The sequence below is a fragment of the Salvelinus namaycush genome, chromosome 4, assembly GCF_016432855.1.
Source record: "Salvelinus namaycush isolate Seneca chromosome 4, SaNama_1.0, whole genome shotgun sequence".
Lineage (NCBI taxonomy): Eukaryota > Metazoa > Chordata > Actinopteri > Salmoniformes > Salmonidae > Salvelinus > Salvelinus namaycush.
In genome coordinates, this window is record NC_052310.1 from 37,002,910 (window position 1) to 37,027,878 (window position 24,969).

At 40.6% G+C, this 24,969-nt stretch overlaps 1 protein-coding gene across 1 annotated transcript in view; it reads left to right on the top strand.

Annotated features, from left to right (window-relative positions):
* The window catches only part of LOC120045851 (cilia- and flagella-associated protein 46), a 48,597-nt gene that overhangs the window by 12,522 nt on the left and 11,106 nt on the right, over positions 1 to 24,969 (top strand). The window contains exons 6-12 of the mRNA XM_038990785.1: positions 960 to 1,133; positions 1,461 to 1,558; positions 9,471 to 9,556; positions 14,204 to 14,371; positions 23,889 to 23,968; positions 24,335 to 24,395; positions 24,802 to 24,834. Of these exons, the coding sequence (XP_038846713.1) occupies positions 960 to 1,133; positions 1,461 to 1,558; positions 9,471 to 9,556; positions 14,204 to 14,371; positions 23,889 to 23,968; positions 24,335 to 24,395; positions 24,802 to 24,834 (700 nt within the window). The remainder of the gene's footprint in view (positions 1 to 959; positions 1,134 to 1,460; positions 1,559 to 9,470; positions 9,557 to 14,203; positions 14,372 to 23,888; positions 23,969 to 24,334; positions 24,396 to 24,801; positions 24,835 to 24,969) is intronic.

Sequence of the window (24,969 nt, forward strand, 5' to 3'; positions counted from 1 at the left end):
ATATGTTTGGAGGAAAAGGGGGGAGGCTTGCAAGCCGAAAAACACCATACCAACCATGAAGCACGGGGGTGGCAGCATCATGTTGTGGGGGTGCTTTGCTGCAGGAGGGACTGGTGCACTTCACAAAATAGATGGCATCATGAGGCAGGAAAATTATGTGGATATATTGAAGCAACATCTCAGGACATCAGTCAGGAAGTTAAAACTTGGTCACAAATGGGTCTTCCATATGGACAATGACCCCAAGCATACTTCCAAAGTTGTAGCAAAATGGCTTAAGGACAACAAAGTCAAGGTGTTGGAGTGGCCATCACAAAGCCCTGACCTAAATCCTATAGAAAAGTTGTGGGCAGAACTGAAAAAGCGTGTGCGAGCAAGGAGGCCTACCAACCCGACTCAGTTTTACCAGCTCTGTCAGGAGGAATTGGCCAAAATTCACCCAACTTTATTGTGGGAAGTTTGTGGAAGGCTTCTCAAAACGTTTGACCCAAGTTAAACAATTTAAAGGCAATGCTACCAAATACTAATTGAGTGTATGTAAACTTCTGACCCACTGGGAATGTGATGAAAGAAATAAAAGCTGAAATAAATCATTCTCTACTATTATTCTGACATTTCACATTCTTAAAATAAAGTGATGATCCTAACTGACCTAAGACATGGAATTTTTACTAGGATTAAATGTCAGGAATTGTGAAAAACTGAGTTTAAATGTATTTGGCTAAGGTGTATGTAAACTTCCGACCTTAACTGTATGTGTGTAGGGAGGGGTGTTTGTGTACATGTGTACATGCATGTGTATTTTTGCATGTTTGCTGTGCAAGTGTGTGTAGTTAGAGACTGTCTTGGTCACTGTAAGATGTTGTGTCACAGTCTAAATGTTTGTGTGTTACTGTCCCTACTCCCCTTAATTTAGATATTGTGTGCTTTTGCTAATCTCTGTTAATCTCTATTCCCAGAGCTGCTCCTGCACGGCTATGATGGCTGACATTCTAAGATCTGCTTGCACTGACGCTCGTGTGTCCCAGCTCTCTGCGCTACTCAACTTACACAGCAACCTGCTCCCCTCACAGGAGGAGACCCCCACTAGTCTGCTGAAGGGAGTGGAGGACTCACTCAATGGCCTCTCCAAGGTACTGTCCCACAAAACACCCTCAATACAACAGATGTTTTCTAGGCACCATAGAGATTCACTTGAGCACCCATTACTGGTTCCCCATGAATGTATTGCAATAGATTAATTATACCTTGTTTTGTTTCACACATTGAACGCCATGTGGTCTCTCTGTGGTGTGTCTATCTTTCTTAGCTGGCTAATTGCCCTTTAGAGAGTGTTCATTACAAGCTTTGGATAAAGAGTATTTATTTGCAGTTGCCATTTCAATTATGTATCAACATAAATAATGTGCTCAGTATAAATGGGTAGAAAAAGTATCAACATGTAGCAAATCTGTGCCCAGACCTACAGCCACCTGACCATCAACCCAAGTCACCTGAGTCTCCTGGGAGAGCTGCCCTCTAACCTGAAGATCCTGCTGCTTCAGCACACACAAGACAGGTACATGTAAAATCGGGCTTTGAGTCTGTCTACCGTGTGTCAGACACACACAAGCCCACGAGTCTCCTCTGGCCCCATCTGTTACACTGGCTCGCGGTCTGTCATTTTATGACCGCGTGGTCACATTTCACATTGGGTTAGTTTACATACATTTTCTGGAGCTGGGTGCAATATTTGATGACGCCACAAGAGGTATAGTCTCATCCTATGTCCTCTGTAGAATCAGCACAGTCAGGCTCCTGCTACACCATTTAACATACTTTACTGGAAATGCCAAACATACTTTACTGGAAGTGCCAAACATACATATAAAGTTCTGTCATGACACGGTTTGCATGGCAAATAGGTGAAATGTGTGTTCTTTTTTAGGTCAACTCTCTATGGAGCTTTCTATGAGAGGAGCAAACTTACAGAGAGTCAGAGAGGGAAGGCCATGCAGGTTTCTGGTGAGGCTTCTCAAACTTTGGGATATTTTCATGTAGTACATGTTCAGTAGGTGGTAACCAGTAGCACGCTTGCATTTATGGAATAAGAAGATGGATGCCAACCTTTAATTAAAGGTTTATTATGTATTTTATTTATTTTTGTGTATGGGTGGGATTTTCATTGCTATGATGTGCAATTCGTTTTTTAAGACTAGGCAAATATTCCATTGATATGCTGCAGCAATGCACTTAAGTGTTATCAGCATTCAGAATTAAACTATAAAGAAATAAATCATTCCAGCGTAACATTTAGTATGCTGGGTCTCTCCCTAACAACAGTGCCAATGAAAAGTTGAGAGCTAATTTAGACAGAGACACATGCAAAGATGAACACTATATAGTAAGATACCTGGACACGGACCCTTTCACCTTTTGTCTGCAGCTGCTAGCCAAGCATGGGAATAGCAGATTTTCTAATTCCAAAAAACAAAGGAATGTTTGCATATTACCTCCTCAAATTACCTTTCTGTAGACTCTGCTGTTCGAAAAGGCACAGGCTAGCATCTGGGCTTGTTTCGGTAGATTGAGATCAAATACAATCATCACAAAGAAGAGAGGGGAAGGGATGGAGAGACAGGGTTCGTACGGTCTTGAAAATCCTGGAAAAGTAATGGAATTTTATAATGGTGTTTTCCAAGCCTGGAAAAGTAATGGAAATTAATTTCATAATTTCTGTTAATTCAATTTATTTAGGCACAGTTTTTAAATATTTTATCAATCAAATAAAAATCAACATATAATTCGGGATCGGAACGACACTGTGTTTGCGAGCATCACCTGCGTGTGTGCGAGACAAGTGGGCCATTGCTCAAGGAGAGAGAGACAGTCGGACATGCAGCAGCAGGTAGGCCTAGCCTATAAAATATGATAGAGAACAGACTAGCTAGGCAGCAATTCAAAACAAAACTTGTACCCTCTAGTTAACGGTTTAGCGATTGATAGCATGTATTAATGTTTTCGTCATGTCCCCAAAATCTTTCCACCGACATTTGCGAATAAGCCCATCCAAAATTTATTAATTTTTTTGAAAGATTCATATGATTATTTTAAATGATTATTCTTGATGAAACAAATGATTCACTTCACCATTGTATTAGTTGGGATCCAGTTCAATCGTGGTGAATCGAATCATGTGAATCAAAATAATAAAATGGGAATAGTGAACATTAATTTTCGGAAAAAATATTAGATTTAGCCTTTCTTTTAGATTATCTGGTTTATTGGGCATCCAATGTATGGGACATTGCAACTCAATAGATGCTAATCAGCCTGCAAAGTAAATAATTCTAAAGTAGCTAAGATAAATATTTGAAAAAGAAAAGGCGAGGAGCTCAGATGCAAAAATGTAATAACTGTCACGACTTCCACCGAAGGTGGCTCCTCTCCCTGTTCGGGCGGTGCTCGGCGGTCGTCGTCGCCGGCCTACTAGCTGCCACCGATCCATTTTTCTTTTTCGTTTGTGTCTGTCTGTTTTGTTTACACCTGTGTCCTATTAGTTAATTTCGGTGGGTTTATTAACCTCCGCTGCCTGCTATGCTTTGTGCGGGAATATTTGCTGTTGTTTGCTCTGTTAGGGGTGCGTGTTTGCGCCACAGGGTTTTTTCCCCCTCACGGTCGTTGTACCGTTTGGACTGTGATTAGGAGTAGAGGTTTCTCCTCCGTGTGTGACGTTACTTCCCTGTGTGTGGCGACTTCGTTGGGTGTGTTTCCCCACCTGTTGTTGTTGTGTTGGGACTTTCAAATCAACATTGTGCGACTGGGACTTCCTTGCTCTCCTGCTCCTGACTCCTGCGCCTACCTCTTCTTAGGAGGCACATAACAATAACAATGTTTTGACAGCCAATATGTCTTCATCAGGCTATAGTCTAAGATAAACATGACTAAACAATAAAAGGTTTATTTCCTGAAGAAAATGTGTGTGCCTGCTTCAGCAGAATAAAAAGATTTGTAGCTTACCATAGCCATTTGATCTTTGATATATTGAATGAGCACATTATTTAAAAAGGCATTAAACATATTTGATTGTATTGTTGCAATGTTTTACATCAAGGGTGGTCAACCATCCTCCAGGAGAGCTAATGGGTGTGCAGGATTTTGTTCCAGTCCCCCTCTAACAAACTACATTTTAAAAATGAGCTGGTCAACCGGACCTTGATTAACTAGCTCTGGTGTGTTTGAGCAGGGCTTGATCAAAAGCTTGCACAACCAGTAGCTCTCCAGACTGAGGGTTGACCACGTGTTTTATACAGTTGCCTAACAGGTATTCTACTTTATGGGGGGTTAAGTGCCTTGCTCAACGACAGAAGATGGTACCACCCATGGTGTTGATACCACATTATGCTTACTTTTCTATACGTACATAGAGACGCTGCCAATTGTTGGTCATGGAAATTTGGTTAAAAGTCACGGAGAACTCATTGAAAAGTCATGGAATTCTATCTTTCAAAATGTGTATGGAGAGAGAGAGGGAGGGAGAGACATGGAAGGGAGAAGGAAAGAGGGATGGGAGGTACTGAGCAGAGAAGGAAGATGTGGGTTTTGGGGAACCAGTTACAGAGGCTGTGCTGTTCTTTTGTTGCAGGTATGCTGGTCTGTACCAGGGTCGCCAAGGTTGCTGTCCAGCCCAGGGCTCTGCTTGATCTCCAGGACAGAACACAAGCCTTCAAACGCGAGACCAAACACAACTTATTGAAAGAGGCGCATTGGCTTGGCAATGAGGGCAGGGCGGGGAGCGAGCGTCACGTTCACCTAGTAGGTCACGAACCCTCTACAACCCCTTTATGAACCCACTACGACCCTTTGCGACCCTTTTACTTGGCTGTGCAAGTAACATTTTTAATCGGTCGCATCAATGCGACCTGCATATTCTAGCTGGTCACTTCAGTCAAAACATATTTGGGGGGGCGGCTAAAACCATGATTTGGTCGAACAGTAGCTCAAACAAGATAACTCAGATGTGCTAGTGCTTTTGGATTTTGGAACAACATTCAAAATGCAATCGCAGGGAATGAACGGTTTGAACACATATACTGTTGTGACTGTTAGAGAGAGGAGGGTCTCAGCTTCCTGTAAGTATTACGTTTATTTCTCATCTCTCAATATTGACTGTATTAGCACCTTTTCTAACCGTCTATATGGGTTTGAGAAATATGGAGCGCGGGAAGTGTGCATCTGCCATTTTCAGTGATTTCATTGGCTAGTATGCTTAATTAAAAAAAGCTGAGTTACTGTATCTAGAAACAGGTGCATGGGAATAATATGATTACTTCAATGAAAAGAGAAACCCGCATCATACATTTTATTAAAGCTTTTGTGTCGGCCTCTTGACCTTCGTCAGAGCTTTGAGCTTTAATCAGTGACACGAGCAAGAGAAGTTTGCGCGCTTCTCTTTTCTTTCTCTTTTTTTGTTGCTTTTTTTAATACATTACATGTACTGTTAGTTTGATTAATTACACAATGGTGAATTAGCACAAAATGAATAATGATATTGGTACACAAAAAATTTACCAAATGAATCTCTATTCAACAAAAGGAATCTGCAATTCTGGAGCCCTATTTTGAGAGTAAAATATAGCAACAATAGCCTAATTGTCAACCCAAAATTCATGACAATCACTTTTTCAGATTGCACACAAAATATCTTGATCATGCATTCCTGATTCCTGCTTCCTGCAGTTAAGTTAAATTCAACTTATTTCTTGAAACATACCATCTAGGTAGCACTGTGAATTACTTTATGAGATGATTGCAAAAAATATATATATTGCATGACGCCTCAACAACATGGTGCGAACAAATCATGACCTGGTGCCACCAACTGAAAATGTTAGTGGCCCTGCTCTATTACCCCTCCACAAACCCTCTACAACCCCTTCTTCTCTTTTTCTCTATTAAAATGATCGACTGGCCTCATAAATAAACCAGTCTACAACAATATCCCGGAGCTGAATTTCTCTCTTCCCTCACTTCCTGACGATATCGGATTTTAATGTAGGTCTGTGTAATCGTTGTCAGTGCTCGAGACAAGTGTTGATTTTACATGTCAGCTAGGCTTTTTCTTTTTGTCCCTGTATAGAAATCGAACTCAGAAGAGAAATTGGAATCTCATTTCAAAGCCATTGTACAAGAAATGGAGGACTATTTGTGTCCAATCCTCTCTCAGTTTGACTTCTCATGCTTCGGGTAAGTCAGTACAGGTCCGGATATTGTCCTGTATTGTACAATGGTCATTTTAGGGTAAAACTATTTTATATCTTAGCTGTACTGGGAGGTCAAAAACATTCTGCTACTGAGTTCTGTTTATTGCAGAACTTAAACTAAATCCAGCCCCTTACACTAACCTTAACCAATTGGGAACTTACTGGACCTAAACATGACCAGCCTATTTTTTGGGCTGAACCACTCAACCAATCACATTGTTTCTGCCCTTGAAGCAGAGCTTGAATAAGGAAAGATTGAATAAGGAAAACTCCAATGCAGTTGATTTTGTCTACAGTTCATCATAGATATGGGCAAAAAGCCATATTGCAATAAATTGCCTGAATTGATGCATTAACAATAAATAGAATGATAAGACTATAACATTAATGTGCAACACATTTATTTTTAAAATGTTTATCCTTTAAACTACTACGAGCAATTCGATGGTTGTAGCCATCAATTCTCCCATTAACATCACCCATATTAGCAAACTTATTTAATTTCAAACTTCTCTAGTATAGGCTATGATCGGTATGGTCAGTGTTGATTATTTTCTGTTTACCTTCCCAGGTCTAGTTCATCATGTCTGACTTATTCATGTGTTGTATCAGCTAGACATTCACATTGCAAGACTTTGTGTCAGTGTGGCCTGTGATCTTTTTCTCTCTCTCTCTCTCTGTGTTTGTTTGGTTTTACTATCCTTGTGGGGACCAGAAGTCCTCACAAGGATAGTAAAACAAGGGACATTCTGTGTTTCATCCGACATGTTGGTGCAGCAGGCTTCCGGGTTAAGCGAGCTGGTGTTAAGCGCTTCTTGGCGGGTAATGTTTCGGAGGACGCTTGACTCGACCTTCGCATCTCCTGAGCCCGTTTGGGGAGTGGCAGCGATGAGACAAGATCGTTATCACGAAATTGTGGAGAAAAAATGCAAAATTGTAATAAAAAAAAATTTGGGTTGGGTTTAGGGTTAAGGATAGGGTTAGGTTAATGGTTAGACTGGGGCGGTATATCGTATATTATAAACTGGGTGGTTCGAGCCCTGAATGCTGATAGGCTGACAGCCATTGTATATCAGACCGTATGCCACGCGTATGACAAAGCATTTATTTTTACTGCTCTAATTACGTTGGTAACCAGTTTACAATAGCAATAAGGCACCTCGGGGGTTTGTGATATATGGCCAATATACCACGGCTAAGGGCTGTATCCAGGCACTCCGCGTTGCGTTGTGCAAAAGAACAAGCCCTTAGCCGTGATATATTGGCCATATACCACACCCCCCCGGGTCTTATTGCTTAACTGTATACCGTATACCAGGGTATTTGGAAAAAGCCACAGGATGGTTTTTCAATACCATCAAAACTATTTATTTTAAGTTTTTCAATACATTTTTATATTAATACCTGGACTTACCTTTAAGTTAATACCTGGAGTCAACTTGTGCAATGCGTTAGGAGATACAGCAGATTGCGTTCTTAATTTCACCTGTCACATTATTTTACATTATGAAGCTTACCGTAGTTCCCCAGAACAGTTGAGCCAGTCACGTGTTTGTTTGTAAATTGCACAACAGGAGAAAGCAGGAGCTGGTGAGTCCATAGCGTTCTATTTCTATCTGCGAGTGTCTTGTGTGGCGCACTTGAGGTATTTATTTAATTACATTAATATTTAACCTTTATTTAACTAGGCAAGTCGGTTAAGAACAAATTCTTATTTACAATGACGGCCTACCCCGGACAAACCCTAACCCGGGGAAGGACTATAGCTCTCCTATAGCTCCTCCTACCAGCCTCCACTGGTGTGTATGTTTGTGCGTGCGTGGGAGTGGGTTTCTTTGTGCATGTACAGTTGAAGTCGGAAGTTTACATACACCTTAGCCAAATACATTTCAACTCAGTTTTTCACAATTACTGACATTTAATCCTAGTAAAAATCCCATTTTAGGTCAGTTAGGATCACCACTTTATTTTAAGAATGTGAAATGTCAGAATAATAGTAGAGAGAATGATTTATTTCAGCTTTTATTTCTTTCATCACATTCCCAGTGGGTCAGAAGTTTACATACACTCAATTTGTATTTGGTAGCATTGCCTTTAAATTGTTTAACTTGGGTCAAACATTTCGGGTAGCCTCCCACAAGCTTCCCACAATAAAGTTGAGTGAATTTTGGCCCATTCCTCCTGACAGAGCTGGTGTAACTGAGTTAGGTTTGTAGGCCTCCTTGCTCGCACACGCTTTTTCAGTTCTGCCCACAAATTCTCTGTGGGATTGAGGTCAGGGCTTTGTGATGGCACTCCAATAGCTTGACTTTGTTGTTCTTAAGCCATTTTGCTACAACTTTGGAAGTATGCTTGGAGTCATTGTCTATTTGGAAGACCCATTTGCGACCAAGCTTTAAATTCCTGACTGATGTCTTGAGATGTTACTTCAATATATTCACAATTTTCCTGCCTCATGATGCCATCTATTTTGTGAAGTGCACCAGTCCCTCCTGAACGGTATGACGGCTGCGTGGTCCCATGGTGTTTATACTTGCGTACTATTGTTTGTACAGATGAACGTGGTACCTTCAGGTGTTTGGAAATCCCAAAGATGAACCAGACTTGTGGGGATCTACAATTTTTTTTCTGAGGTCTTGGCTGATTTCTTTTTGATTTAACCATGATGTCAAGCAAAGAGGCACTGAGTTTGAAGGTAGGCCTTGAAATACATCCACAGGCACACCTCCAATTGACTCAAATGATGTCAATTAGCCTATCAGAAGCTTCTAAAGCCATGACATAATTTTCTGGAATTTTCCAAGCTGTTTAAAGGCACAGTCAACTTAGTGTATGTAAACGTCTGACCCACTGGAATTGTGATACAGTGAATTATTAGTGAAATTATCTGTCTGTAAACATTTGTTGGAAAAATGACTTGTGTCATGCACAAAGTAGATGTCCTAACCAACTTGCCAAAACTATATTTTGTTAACAAGACATTTGTGGAGTGGTTGAAAACAAGTTTTTATTACTCCAATCTAAATGTATGTAAACTTCTGACTTCAACTGTATGTGTCCGCATGCATCAGTCTGTCTATTTGTCGAGTTAGGTGTCAGCTGTGACATTCCTCTGTGTTCTCCTCCTCCTCGTGCTTCTCTGGGCCTTGTACATTCATTTTCTCATGTCTGGACCAGGTCCCCACTGTATCCCTCCTGATCCTCACTGTCCTTATCTACTTCACTTAGACACCAGACGCCATCAATTTCCATCCCGGAGTCCATCCGGCCCAAAGAAAAGGAGGAGAAAGCAGGCCTAGATAAAGGTCTAGCGGGTACGTATTGCTTTTCCCAATAACTGATATATACAGTGTATGGATCAGGGGACTGATGTTCAGAATCTGGAGAGTGCTTGATGTGTTGTAATGTACTGTACTATACCTGCTCATTGCGTGTGATTAGCCCCACAGATGGATTTACTTAGATTAGATTAAGTTTACTAATTCCCCCTCCATCTCTTTAGATTTTTGTTATACCAGTTTGTTTATTGACCAAATGATATACAGTGAAGCCACATCAGCATGTTTTTACACAAAAGGCAAATGGTATTTAATTCCCTAAACACAATACTACCTGAAATATACAGTGGGGCAAAAAAGTATTTAGTCAGCCACCAATTGTGCAAGTTCTCCCACATTTCCGTAAGATGAGAGGCCTGTAATTTTCATCATAGGTACACTTCAACTATGACAGACAAAATGAGAAAAAAAAATCCAGAAAATCACATTGTAGGATTTTTAATGAATTTATTTGCAAATTATGGTGGAAAATAAGTATTTGGTCACCTACAAACAAGCAAGATTTCTGGCTCTCACAGACCTGTAACTTCTTCTTTAAGAGGCTCCTCTGTCCTCCACTCGTTACCTGTATTAATGGCACCTGTTTGAACTTGTTATCAGTATAAAAGACACCTGTCCACAACCTCAAACAGTCACACTCCAAACTCCACTATGACCAAGACCAAAGAGCTGTCAAAGGACACCAGAAACAAAATTGTAGACCTGCACCAGGCTGGGAAGACTGAATCTGCAATAGGTAAGCAGCTTGGTTTGAAGAAATCAACTGTGAGAGCAATTATTAGGAAATGGAAGACATACAAGACCACTGATAATCTCCCTCGATCTGGGGCTCCACGCAAGATCTCACCCCGTGGGGTCAAAATGATCACAAGAACGGTGAGCAAAAATCCCAGAACCACACGGGGGGACCTAGTGAATGACCTGCAGAGAGCTGGGACCAAAGTAACAAAGCCTACCATCAGTAACACACTACGCCGCCAGGGACTCAAATCCTGCAGTGCCAGACGTGTCCCCCTGCTTAAGCCAGTACATGTCCAGGCCCGTCTGAAGTTTGCTAGAGAGCATTTGGATGATCCAGAAGAAGATTGGGAGAATGTCATATGGTCAGATGAAACCAAAATATAATTTTTGGGTAAAAACTCAACTCGTCGTGTTTGGAGGACAAAGAATGCTGAGTTGCATCCAAAGAACACCATACCTACTGTGAAGCATGGGGGTGGAAACATCATGCTTTGGGGCTGTTTTTCTGCAAAGGGACCAGGACGACTGATCCGTGTAAAGGAAAGAATGAATGGGGCCATGTATCGTGAGATTTTGAGTGAAAACCTCCTTCCATCAGCAAGGGCATTGAAGATGAAACGTGGCTGGGTCTTTCAGCATGACAATGATCCCAAACACACCGCCCGGGCAACGAAGGAGTGGCTTCGTAAGAAGCATTTCAAGGTCCTGGAGTGGCCTAGCCAGTCTCCAGATCTCAACCCCATAGAAAATCTTTGGAGGGAGTTGAAAGTCCGTGTTGCCCAGCAACAGCCCCAAAACATCACTGCTCTAGAGGAGATCTGCATGGAGGAATGGGCCAAAATACCAGCAACAGTGTGTGAAAACCGTGTGAAGACTTACAGAAAACGTTTGACCTCTGTCATTGCCAACAAAGGGTATATAACAAAGTATTGAGATAAACTTTTGTTATTGACCAAATACTTATTTTCCACCATAATTTGCAAATAAATTCCTAAAAAATCCTACAATGTGATTTTCTGGATTTTTTTTCTCATTTTGTCTGTCATAGTTGAAGTGTACCTATGATGAAAATTACAGGCCTCTCTCATCTTTTTAAGTGGGAGAACTTGCACAATTGGTGGCTGACTAAATACTTTTTTGCCCCACTGTATATGATGTTCAAATATTTACTCTAGTGCGAGATACAGTACAGCTATAGTGTATGTAATGGAACATATAACTTACCAAATAGCTAACTGGACCAGGGCTTAAGAGACCCATTTCAGATGGTGATTTGTACTTTGGATTTTCCCTCGCGCCATTACATGAATAAGTATACGCTGAGTGTAGAAAACATTGGGATCGCCTTCCTAATATTGAGTTGCACCTAGGGCTGTGGCGGTCATGACATTTTATCAGCCGGTGATTGTCAAGCAAATAACTGCTGGTCTCACGGTAATTGACTGTTAATTAACATAAACACATTTTAGCATCTCCTGGCTTCCACGTATAGACTACAAGCCACTGATGCAGACTTTTTGGAACAGCTACATTTAAAAAAAGTAATAAATCCATACCTTACACAATCACAATAAATCCATTATGTATTTTAGACAGGTCTAAAGAAACATGATTTGAAGAAAATGTATATTTCAGAAGAACAGAATAGCATACTCCTTGCCCTTATGTTAGATCCTGATCTGGCTATGCCATATGGGTGTGGGCTACACTAGTTTATTTAGCAGACAAGATTTGCTTAGAATTCCGTGGCATTATTTTATAGTATGAAGAATATAATTGAACATAGCTGAATAAAATAGATAGGATATTTTCTCAGCGATTTCTGAGGGAGTGCGCACATGTGGCTATACTGTGTTGAGCGGTTAACAAAGAAACAGGTCCTCCTATATGCTTAATTTAGAGTTATTTATGCAACTTTAGTTGTGATCAAAACATATAGCCCAACGTTTGTATTTTTAATACTTTCTAAGGCTGCGTGATACGACTAATGATGATTTGAAAAAAGTCGCATGAAAGGCATGAGCTCTGTTGGTATTTGCGCAGGTTGCACACATTTCATCAGTCTCTTATTCACAACACTTGATATTGCCTCGGTTTTCCCGACGGCATCCCCTGTGTGTGGCCGTAATGCCCCCTAAATAAATCCATGCCTTTTGCGGCCAATGGGTCGTTATGCCCTTGGGCTGAATATAATAATTATAATTCCCTTCTCCCGGCTACGTGCTCCGAAGAAGCACCTCTCACTCACATGGGTCTCTCAGCTCAATTCTTATTAGCCAATGCCCGTCACGTGATCAGGTCTTTCTCGCAGGCTTTTCGGCGGCCAGCATGATGAGTAGGTCTAACGAACAGCAAAAGCACTAGGCTATCAACTTTTGTACTATGGGGGATAGTAGATTGACATAGGCTGCTATGTCAATCTACAATGCCTCATAGTACAAAAGTTTACCTATTCTGTTCGAGAAATAAATATTCCAAACATAGTCTGGGACAGTTGTGGGATGCGATAGATCCCAAATGAATACAGTATAACCACTAGCATCCCCCCAAAAATTATTAAGCAATGAGGCTGACGCAACAGATCAGAACGTTTAGCTTAAAATGTTGATAAACTATTAGGCTTTTTCGTCACATTATAAGCACAGGAATGTGCACACGGCAGTAGGCTATAAGCACAAATGTTCCAAAATGCAATCAATTAGCAGGAAAAACACCATTCTCAAAAGTGACCGCAAATGTAATTATGCATGTCAGGCTTTTATTAAAAAGGTGCATTTTTATGGTGAAAATTATCTTCCCCAAACTTGAAACTCATGCGCTGCTTATATATGCCAGTTAGGCTCTACACCCGTTGTAAAGTGGATTAATGTGCTTAAATTTAAGAAGTTATTTGGCCACTTTTGTTGTGATATAAACCTTGGGCTAGGCTACATGAGGTGTGTGACTATAACTGGAAATATTCGCAAAAAAAGGCATGCTCTGTTTCTTGCCTTACTGCACACAACCTGGGCATGATTCACAAGTGATAAATGATATTATTCACAAGTGAGTTAGCAAGTTTGGTAGGCTACTAACGACCATCAGCAGCATCAGTGCTTGGAGAAGCCTAATTACAGTGACTAAATGGTCACATGGAATTTGACTTCCTTCATGGCTCGTGACTGCCGGTGTGGAGGTAATACGGTCACCGTAGCAGCCCTAGTTGCACCCCCTTTTGCCCTCAGAACAGCCTCAAATAATCTACAAGGTGTTGAAAGCGTTCCACAGGGATGCTGGCCCATGTTGACGCCAGTGCTTCCCACAGTTGTGCCAAGTTGGCTGGATGTCTTTTGGGTGTTGACCATTCTTGATACACAAGGGAAACTGTTGAGTGTGAAAAGCCCAGCAGCGTTGCAGTTCTTGACACACTCAAACCCATGCGCCTGGCACCTACTACCATAATCTGTCCAAAGGCACTTGCATTTTTTGTCTTACCCATTCACCCTCTGAATGGCACACATACACAATCAAATGTCTCAGGGCTTAAAAATCCTTCTTTAACCTGTCTCCTCCCCTTCATCTACACTGATTTGAAGTGGACTTAACAAGTGACATCAATGAGGGATCATAGCTTTCACATAGTTTCACCTGGTCAGTCTATGTCATGGAAAGAGCAGGTGTTTCTAATGTTTTGTACTCTGTATAAAGTATGTTGTACGGCTTTTGTGATCACATTTTATTTTCACTGTTTACCTAATCAGAGTTTGTGAATGGCAACAAAATGACTATATATACACTAATATAAACATTTTCACAGCAAGCTTAGCATATTGTATTGACGTGTGTACACTGTGTGTGCGGGTGTGTGTGCTCACATTTATCTGTGTCTGTTTGTATGAACAGTGGGGTCTCCTGCAGAGCTCGGGGAGTATGTCGTGCTCCTGGCCGACTGGATGCTCATGGAACTACCACTGGAAGCGTTGGCAATCCTGCAAGAAGAGGGGCTGAGCTCTGTATCTCGTGACTTCTCACTGCAACTCCTCCACACTCGCCTGCAGAGAGAGGAACCAGGTGAGGGGTTACACACACATTAGCATGCCCACACTAGTAGTATTAAAGGAAGACTCAGCGATATGACGTTGGAGGCAGAAATTAAACAGCATAGTCAGTCAGTTTCTGCAACAACTGAGAGCATTGAAGCGCGAGGCTCAACTTGTCCGCAGTTTTGGCTTCCACACTGTTAACAGAGTGACACAAATCTGTGCACATGCGCAGATACTGTGTGTGACGGTGTGCGAGCGACGTGTTGCCTCTCGCTCATTTCAATATCTCCGGTGCTGCTCGTGGCAACGTCATTTAGCTGAGTCTACCTTTAACAAAAACATTATTTAAGGTAGTTCATCACACATGCATAAATTCGGCAACTTGCAAACTTTGCAAGTGCAAATTAGCGTCTAAGTCCGTCCAGAGGGTTTTGTACTTTACAAGCATTTAATCTATTCTTACCCCTCCATCCAATTGGCAAAGCTTCATTAAACTTTTTGGAATACTAATGATGTTTTCATGACATAATTTGTTCAGGCAGGATTTAACACCCTCTCCCACACTGTAATCGCTTTAAACCTCAGTTGGAATGACTTTGACACTCCATTCCAGCCATACTCAATAGGCAGAATATAATAGTCCCGATCCTGACCTACAATGTGTTAATAAACGCAGTTGGGCTTTAAACTTACTGTTGAGGGAAACTTACTGTAATAAAAGAATGCAAAAGAAGCAATTCTTGAAATCAACTAGCCCATTTTTTTAGCTAGGTTATTTAAGCTAACCAGCTATCTAAACCTTGTAGTTATCATGGCCAGATTCTCTGCTGAGGACCCTATTTGATTTGGTTGTAATGTCGGAGTCACTCAGATATCATATTGACATGGCAAAATGTGTAGAATTGCAGGAAATAATCTTTAAAGTGGCAAAATGTTCTCTCCGCCAAAAAGAGGGTTGTGAACAATGTGTCAAGTTGAAGTTTTATCGCATGCACAAGTACAGTGAAATGCCTTGCAAACTTTACCCAAAGTGCAGTAATCAATGTCAAAATAGTATAACTAATATAGTATAACAAATAAAAATAAATATTAGGCGAAAGTGGCGGGTAGCAGGATCAATAATAGTAAACAGTATGGCAGCAACTTAAGGGTGGGACATTTTAGTTAAAAAAATATGCATTTACATAAGTATTCAGACCCCTTACTAAGTACTTTGTTGAAGCATCTTTGGCAGCGATTACAGCCTTGAGTCTTCTTGGGTGTAACGCTACAAGCTTGGCACACCTGTATTTGGGGAGTTTTTTCCATTCTTCTCTGCAGATCCACTCAAGTGCTGTCAGGTTGGACGTGGAGCATCGCTGCACAGCTATTTTCAGGTCTCTCTAGAGATGTTCGATCGGGTTTAAGTCCGGGCTCTGGCTGGGCCACAGAAGGACATTCAGAGACTTGTCCCCGAAGCCACTCCTGCGTTGTCTTGGCTGTGTGCTTAGGGTCATGGTCCTGTTGGAAGGTGAACCTTCGCCCCAGTCTGAGGTCCTGAGCGCTCTGCAGCAGGTTTTCATCAAGGATCTCTCTGTACTTTGCTTCGTTCATCTTTGCCTCGATCCTGACTAGTCTCCCAGTCCCTGCCTCTGAAAAACATCCCCACAGCATGATGCTGCACCTCCATGCTTCACCATAGGGATGGTGCCAGGTTTCCGCTAGTCGTGACGCTTGGCATTGAGGCCAAAGAGTTCAAACTTGGTTTTATTAGAACAGGGAATCTTGTTTCTCATGGTCTGAGAGTCCTTTAGGTGTTTTTTTGCTAACTCTAAACGGGTTGCCATGTGCCTTTTACTGAGGAGTGGCTTCTGTCTGGCCACTCTAGCATAAAGGCCTGATCGGTGGAGTGCTGCAGATATGGTTGTCCCATCTCCACAGAGGAACTCTGGAGCTCTGTCAGAGTGACTTTCGGGTTCTTGGTCACCTCCCTGACCGAGGCCCTTCTCCCCCGATTACTCAGTTTGGCCGGGTGGCCTGCTCTTGGAAGAGTCTTGGTGGTTCCAAACTTCTTCCATTTAAGAATGATGGAGGCCACAGTGTTCTTGGGGACCTTCATGTTTTGGTACCCTTCCCCAGATCTGTGCCTTGACACAATCCTGTCTCGGAGCTCCAAGGACAATTCCTTCGACCTCACGGCTTGGTTTTTGATCTGACATGCACTGTCAACTGTTGGACCTTATTTAGACAGCTGTGTGCCTTTCCAAATCATGTCCAATCAAATGAATTCACGACAGGTGGACTCCAATCAAGTTGTTGTAACATCTCAAGGATGATCAATGGAAACAGGATGCACCTGAGCTCAATTTCGAGTCTCATCGCAAAGGGTCTGAATATGATCTAAATAAGGTATTTTGTATTTTTTTTCATATGTTTTTAAAAAAAAATACATTTTAGAATAAGGCTGTAACGTAACAAAATGTGGAAAAAGTCAAGGGGTCTGAATACTTTCCGAATGTATGTGTATTAAAGTAGTACAACGTTTAGTATTTGGTCCCATATTCCTAGCGCGCAATGATTACATCAAGCTTGTGACTCTACAAACTTGTTGAATGCATTTGCTGTTTGTTTTGGTTGTGTTTCAGATTATTTTGTGCTCAATAGAAATTAATGGTAAATAACGTTCTACATTATTGTTCCATTATTGTGGATACTACCATGGTTACGTTTAGTTCTGACTGAATCGTGAATAATGATGAGTGACAAAGTTAGAAGCACAAATATCATACCCCCAAGATATGCTAACCTCTCACCATTACAATAACAGGGGAGATTAGCATTTTTGGGGGAGCTATGATATATGTGTGCGTCTGTAACTTTCTCACTCTCACTTTTGTTGGTGGGAGAGGGCAGAGTGGAGTGCCGTTGAGATTGCGTCGTCTGTGGATCTGTTGGGGTGGTATGCAAGTTGGAGTGGGTCCAGGATTATGTGTGCCATGACCAGCCTTTCAAAGCACTACATTACAGATGTGAGTGCTACAGGGCAGTAGTCATTGTTACGATGTCGATAAATTACAATATCCATCCGGACCTTTGTCGCTTAGGAAATTTGTGTGACCGGACCTTCTCAAAAAGCATTTGAGTACCTCTGCTCTATTCTTTCCCAATATGGTCTGCGTATCCAAATGAATTTGTAATTTGGTTGTAAAATTCACATGACAAGTGAACTTTACATTTATATCTGGGAAGGTAATTCTGATAATGACGCGGAGAAATGTGAGCCTCACATTCTTGAGGATACAATAAAATAAGTGTCAGATAGTGTTCAATCAATATATTTTATTAGTAAGCTGCAGTGTCTATCCAATAAGTTATGTACTGCACATAGATCATGATGCTCTTACATAGAGTACCAATCAAAAGTTTAGACACACCTACTCATTCAAGGGTTTTCTTTATTTTTACTATTTTCTACATTGTAGAATAATAGTGAAGACATCAAAACTATGTTGTAACCAAAGAAGTATTAAACAAATCCAAATATATTACATATTTGAGATTCTTCAAAGTAGCCACCCTTTGCCTTGATGACAGCTTTGCACACTCTTCAGATTCTCTCAACCAGCTTCATGAGGAATGATTTTCCAACAGTCTTGAAGGAGTTCCCACATATGCTGAGCACTTCTTAGCTGCTTTTCATTCACTATGTGGTCCAACTCATCCCAAACTATCTCAATTGGGTTGAGGTTAGGTGATTGTGGGAGCCAGGTCATCTGATGCAGCACTCCATCACTCTCCTTCTTGGTCAAATAGCCCTTAAACCAGATGGGTTGGCGTATCGCTGCAGAATGCTGTGGTAGCCATGCTGGTTAAGTGTGCTTTTAAATTCTAAATAAATCACAGACAGTGTCACCAGCAAAACACCATCACACCTCCTCCTCCATGCTTCACGGTGGGAACCACACATGCGGAGATCATCTGTTCAGCTACTCTGCGTCTCACAAAGACACGGCGGTTGGAACCAAAAATCTCAAATTTGGACTCATTAGACCCAAGGACAGATTTCCACCGGTCTAATGTCCATTGCTCGTGTTTCTTGGCCCAAGCAAGTCTCTTCTTCTTATTGGTGTCCTTTAGTAGTGATTCACGTAGTCTCCTCTGAACAGTTGATGTTGAAATGTGTCTGTTACTTGAACTCTGTGAGCACTTATTTGGGCTGCAATTTCTGAGGCTGGTAATTCTAATGAACTTATCCTCTGCAGCAGAGGTAACTCTAGGTCTTCCTTTCCTGTGGCAGCCCTCATGAGAGCCAGTTTCATCGTAGTGCTTGATGGTTTTTACGATTGCACTTGAAGAAACTTTCAAAGTTCTTGAAATTTTCCAGATTGACTGACCTTCATTTGTTAAAGTAATGATGGACTGTCATTTCTCTTTGCTTATTTGAGCTGTTTTTGCCATAATATGGACTTAGCCCTATTTGGTAAAATACCATTTTCTGTGTACCACCCCTACCTTGTCACAACACAACTGATTGTCTCAAACGCATTAAGAAGGAAAGAAATTCCACAAATTCACTTTTAACAAGGCACACCTGTTAATTGAAATGCATTCCAGGTGACTACCTCGTGAAGTTGGTTGAGATAATGCCAAGAGTGTGCAGAGCTGTTATCAAGGCAAAGGGTGGCTACTTGGAAGAATCTAAATATAAAATATTTGGTTACTATATGATTCCATATGTGTTATTTCCTAGTTTTGATGTCTTCACTATTATTCTACAATGTAGAAAATAGTCAAAAATAAAGAAAAACCCTTGAATGAGTAGGTGTGTCTAAACTTTTGATTGGTTCTATAGATCATGATGCTCTTACATAGATCATGATGCTCTTACACCAACCACTTTTTTGGTAAACAGCTAAGGGATTGTCTGGAAAAATGTAACATGCTCAAATTCATAGACTGAGCTGTGGATGCTTCGTTCTAACGTCATTGATTTGAGTATAATCCAATTCAATGGAATAAGAAATGTTTTAGAGGCATTTTGAACAAATAGATCCTGAATGACAGCCATTGTTTAGTGAAGGACAATGTTTACTGTAGCCTGAAGCATCTACAACACAACCACGAAAATGTAATAATGGACAAGAAAATACTTATTTAAGTATAAATAACTTTACTACTTTTTTAAAAAAATGTAAAGGTCCATTTGTCAGCAAGACTCATTAATTATTTCAGGCTACAAGAGTGTAGGCCTAATGACAATTGTTGAATGTCATTACACTTTTTTAATACATTTTTTTTCATGAGGTTTTATAATTTATTGGTTGACAAGACAAACTATAACACACAAACACACACAAACCAACAGACATTACACATTTATCCCCCCACCCAACTTCCCATCTCACTCACAGGACTTGCTTACTTAAGTACATGTATTTACAGTAATGATTTTATACTGCCAAGTGTTGTAGTTTTGCACAATGCAGTAGAGAGATTGACAGTTCAAATTGAGCTATGTCCATGAATAAATAAATCCATTGCTAATGTGGCAGGGTGTGTGGGGCTTGGCATTGTAAGGCAGCCATTCTCTTGGCTGTTGTTAGGCCGGCAAGCCAAAACCTTCTCTGCCTGTATGTTAAGTTCAGTGAAGACTCATCGTTAAACAGTAGCACATTGGCCAGACATGGGATGGGTTTAGACAAAATGCCTGACATTGATGAAGCCACAGATTGCTAAAAGGAGTGAACCTCTGGGCACTCCCAGACCATATTAAAAAATGTGACCAATATATATTGTCCTGCAAATTTTTTATTTTTTTATTTTACCTTTATTTAACTAGGCAATTCAGTTAAGAACAAATTCTTATTTTCAATGACAGCCTAGGAACAGTGGGTTAACTGCCTTGTTCAGGGGAAGAACGACAGATTTGTACCTTATCAGCTCGGGGATTCGAACTTGCCGCCCCAATAACAGGGTTAATAATATAACTGTGAGAATGTCCAACGGGCTTTTATATAATTCTAAATTAATATTAACAATAATCGCTTTGTTTAAAAAATAACAATATTTTGGAGATTCTATTTTCAAATAACGTAAAATGAGCGAGGAAAAAGGCCATTCTTGAACATGGGGTGAGACATTGTTCCAATTTGTTATTTAGAATGATTTATTTCTGTTTTTAGAGGGAGAGAAACCAAAAACCTACAATCATCTCATGGGTCTCCCAGTCGAGGGCGGCACAGGTATTGAACCAGCATCTGTAGCAACACAGCTTGCACTGCTATGCAGTGTCTTAGACTGTTGCGCCACTCAGGCGATGTATAATGTGACTGGTCGGGAGTGGCCTACACTACAGTAAGACCAAAATAAAATAATAAAAACCTTAGTGTAACAACAGTTTTAGTAAGTAATACTGAAGTACAATTATCAGTTTCTATTTAGGTTTATGTCGCCCATTCATTGTCAGAGACCCATTTGGACCCAAAAGCATAATCAGTGCTCTAACTCCCCCTTGCGCTGGTCTGGAGCAATGAAGTGGTGACGCAGGGTACCGTACTAAACCACAAATTATCCCGTGGTGTAAGCTCACAATTTTTAAAGGAGGAACCACTGTACTTTGGCGTTAAACCACACATTGTGGGCACAGAATAAAGACCCAGAAATATAATTTAAGATTGGGGAGATTTTGGCCTCCAGAACACTTCCGTCTTTGTAAAGTGGACATTTTGATCCAAGGGCACTTTCCCCTCCAGATACATTTGGAAATCAAAGGGTGCAGTTTCTTCCAATATCCCAGTGGCTGTGAAAGGGGAATCATAGAGCTGTAAAAGTTTATCCGAGGAAGTATGTTCAGCTTAATGATGTACATGCAAGTTTGAAAAGAGTTTGAATTTGTGCATTGAGACCATCTTTGTAGGTCTGACTCTACTTGTTTATGAACACTATTAAAATTGGTAGTGATCTGTAAGGACGGATAGATGTCAATGCCTTGGTATTTGAAATGGCTTACTATTGGGATGTCAGGGGACATGTAGGTATCGCTTCATTAAGCGGTAATAGTGTGGATTTGGTCCAATTAATTGTGTAAACTGAGATTGAACTAAAGTTTTTAAATATATTGAGAAGGACAGGTAGAGAACGAGGGACGTCTCCAACCTATAGTAATATATCATCTGCATATGGTGGTCAGAGATGTGAGCAGTGGTAGGAACATGTGTGGACTGACAGACTGCCTGAGCCAGGGGTTCTAGTGATAAAGCAAAGAGTAAGCTGCTGAGAGCACATCCTTGCCTTGTCCTTCTGGCAATGAGGAATTGTTTAGAGGTACTGCCATTCAAAGTGATCAAAGGCCTTTTCGGCATGAAGTGAAATGAACAGCATCAGCTAGTTCCACATCTGCAGCTGCAGAAATGACGTGTAGCAGACGGCAGATGTTGTCAGAGGCCAAACAAGTTTTTATAAAACCAGTTTGATCATGATGAACTAAATTTGTCATGCAAGGTTCAAGTCTGCGAGCCAATAATTTTTGCATATCATTTAACATCTAAATTGAACAATGATATGGGGCGATAGTATACTGGTGCCATCATTATCATCATGTTTAACCTACAATTTAGAATAAAAAGAGCGAAAAGTATTGTAATTTAGCTTTTGGTCTGTATGGACTATCCCCTCTGTTGAGTTGACTGTAATATTATTTGCAAAGCCCTCATTGGTCTTTAGTTTCATAGCCAATAACCGGCTGGGCCTTGCACTGTTGAAGTAATAATTCTGACGAGCTTTGTACATAAGAAATTCCGCACATCTGTATAAAACATTCAGTTCTTTCTTAACCAATTCTATGTCGTGTAAATATTTTGAGGAGGTGACAGATTGCACTCTGTTGTAAAACATTTAACTTTGCCTCCAATCGTTTTGCTTCATTAATATTTGCCTTGTGTAAATTAGAAGAGAATCAAGTTGCATTGCTTCTAATAAAGCCTTGAATTGCATCCCGAAGTATGCTTGGATCGTCAACCGGTCCTTCATTAATGCTAATGAATTCTGTGAGATCTATTGCAAATTGATGTTTGAAGCTCTTATTTTGTAAGAGAGGGGTATTGAAGCACCAGCGAGCTGCAAAGTTCCTGTTACCACATAAATTAGCCATATACAAAACTATATTATTGTCTGACCGAATATTTGGCATACACTGAGTATACAAAACATTAAGAACACCTGCTCTTTCCATGACATAGATTGACCAGGTGAATCTAGTTGAAAGCTATGATCCCTTAATGATGTCACTTGTTAAATCCACTTCAATTAGTATAGATATAGGGGAGACAGGTTAAAGAAGGATTTTTAAGCCTCGTCATTTTTCATGATAAGACTTGTGTTTTATTTTTGTGTTTTATTTATACATGAACATTTGCAGTATCTCGCAGCCTGTCTGGGTGTAAAACAAGTGTAACAAACATCAGACATGCATTCAACATTTTGAACCTCTGAAATAGTCTTCACATGTAAAATTACAGTAAGTAAATTGTATTTAAATGTTTTATTGTAGTTCTTTTGAAGGATGATGTTTTCTTAACCTTTCTGAAAATATGCACATTTGTAATTTACAAAAGAAAAAGTAGTTCATGTTATGTTTGGGCAAGCTTAATTAACTTTAAAAAGGTTAAATCATTTGCATAACACCAGTGGGTGCTCAAAGGTTACAGACTTAAATGAGCAGAGATGTACATAGGGCATTTGGAATCTGCTGTGTGTGTGTGTGTGTGTGTGTGTGTGTGTGTGTGTGTGTGTGTGTGTGTGTGTGTGTGTGTGTGTGTGTGTGTGTGTGTGTGTGTGTGTGTGTGTGTGTGTGTGTGTGTGTGTGTGTGTGTGTGTGTGTGTGTGTGTGTGTGTGTGTGTGTCTCGTGCACACACATGTCGTACTGAGCAGAGATTGTATGTGAATGAGGGTGGCTGGAGTATATATAAAAAAGTGACATTTACTTTCCACACCTAGGACAAACATTACCATCATTGTGACATCTATAGTTTACCACTGTGTCAAGAAGATGTAGTGCCTGAAGCACCTTTTGGAAAGCGCTATTTGTTATTCTACGCAGTAGTTTGCATGAAACATGCACAGGATGAATTTGAGCATACAAAAGACTTCCTTTGGGAAAGCAATGTTTATTTTGTTTAGGTGTCTTTGTTGTTTCTGGATTTAATTATAGGGTACATTTACTGTAAAGGAGTTCTACAAGGCCTGACGTTTACGTGTTCAATGCTTTGCAATTCACTAGTTTGCTATCTCGGTTAACATGGAACTATAATCTTGCTTAATTTGGTCAGACGTAGTCTGTCCGCGAGAGATTACTAGTTTGCTAGCGGTCACTGCAGAAGGAAGTATTTATGGGTTGTAGGAAAACTTTCAGAGTTTCTGTATTCTTTCAGCGTCTTCAATGATGTCATTGGCTTTGGCAATAAACCTGAAAGTAAAGTAAAGTCATTAGGGATTTGTCAAAATGCTGTGTAATTTAAACCGCCAGACAACTGCTTCCTTTATTATTTCTGCATCCTGTTTGTGGCAGTTGAAAGTGACAACAAAAAGGAGACCAAAGGTGGAAAGGGAGCCAAGGGGAAGGTAGATCAAAGCAAAGCCATCAAAATGGTGAGTTCAGTAAATAAATATAGGCCTGCCTTTTTACCTGCCTTCAGCACAGGAAATGATTTAAGTCCCCTGGCCCGCTTGTGACTTCTCAATCAATTACATAATGTTTCTGTAATGATCCTGTGTCTTGCTTCTAAACCATATTTATTCTCTGTCACCCTTTCACTCTTGCTCTCTTTCTCTCTCTCTTCCTCTGCCTCTCTTTCTCCCCCTCTCTCTCGCGCTCTCTATCTCCCTCTCACTACTCCACTCTCTCACTCCCAAGTCAAATGTATCTCTTCCGCTCTTGCTGTCACAGATGTTTGTTTGGATGTCTCTATCCAATATTAGTCTACCTGGATTTAATCTGTGTTTCTTGTTACCCAGGTGCCGGTCAGTCGTGTCTTGCCTCCCAACACCCTCCCAGTAGACACACACAACTTCAAATGTATATTTTACTTGTTTGACTTTAATAATGACCTTTAACACCTCCAATAAGTATTTCACTGATTTTCAGTGGTGAGATAATCTATATTTCTAGGAATTTCCTAGATAGGTATTTCTTAAATATCTTCCCGGTACAGCCAGAAGAGGACTGGCCACCCCTCAGTGCCTGGTTCCTCTCTAGGTTTTTTCCTATGTCCCTACTTTCTAGAGTTTTTCCTCGCCACTGTGCTTCTACCTATGCATTGCTTGCTCTTTGGGGTTTAACCCTGGGCATCTGTAAAGCACTTTGTGACAACTGCTTATGTAGAAATGGCTTTATGAAATTTGATTTGGGAAATAAGATTGTTTGTAATGCCAGACCAGTGACATAATGTGGAGAGAATTGTCCTTAATACACCTCATCTAAGATATCATAGACCCTTACAACGAAGAGGAATATGGTAAGTAAGCATAATCTCAGTTGTCATTATGATGTTTCTGATTTTGCTAATAATTTCCTAAGAGAATCGTTGATCACGATACGGCCCCAGACGATAAGCTATGTTGTTCTGACAGCCCCGGCCCATATTCATAAA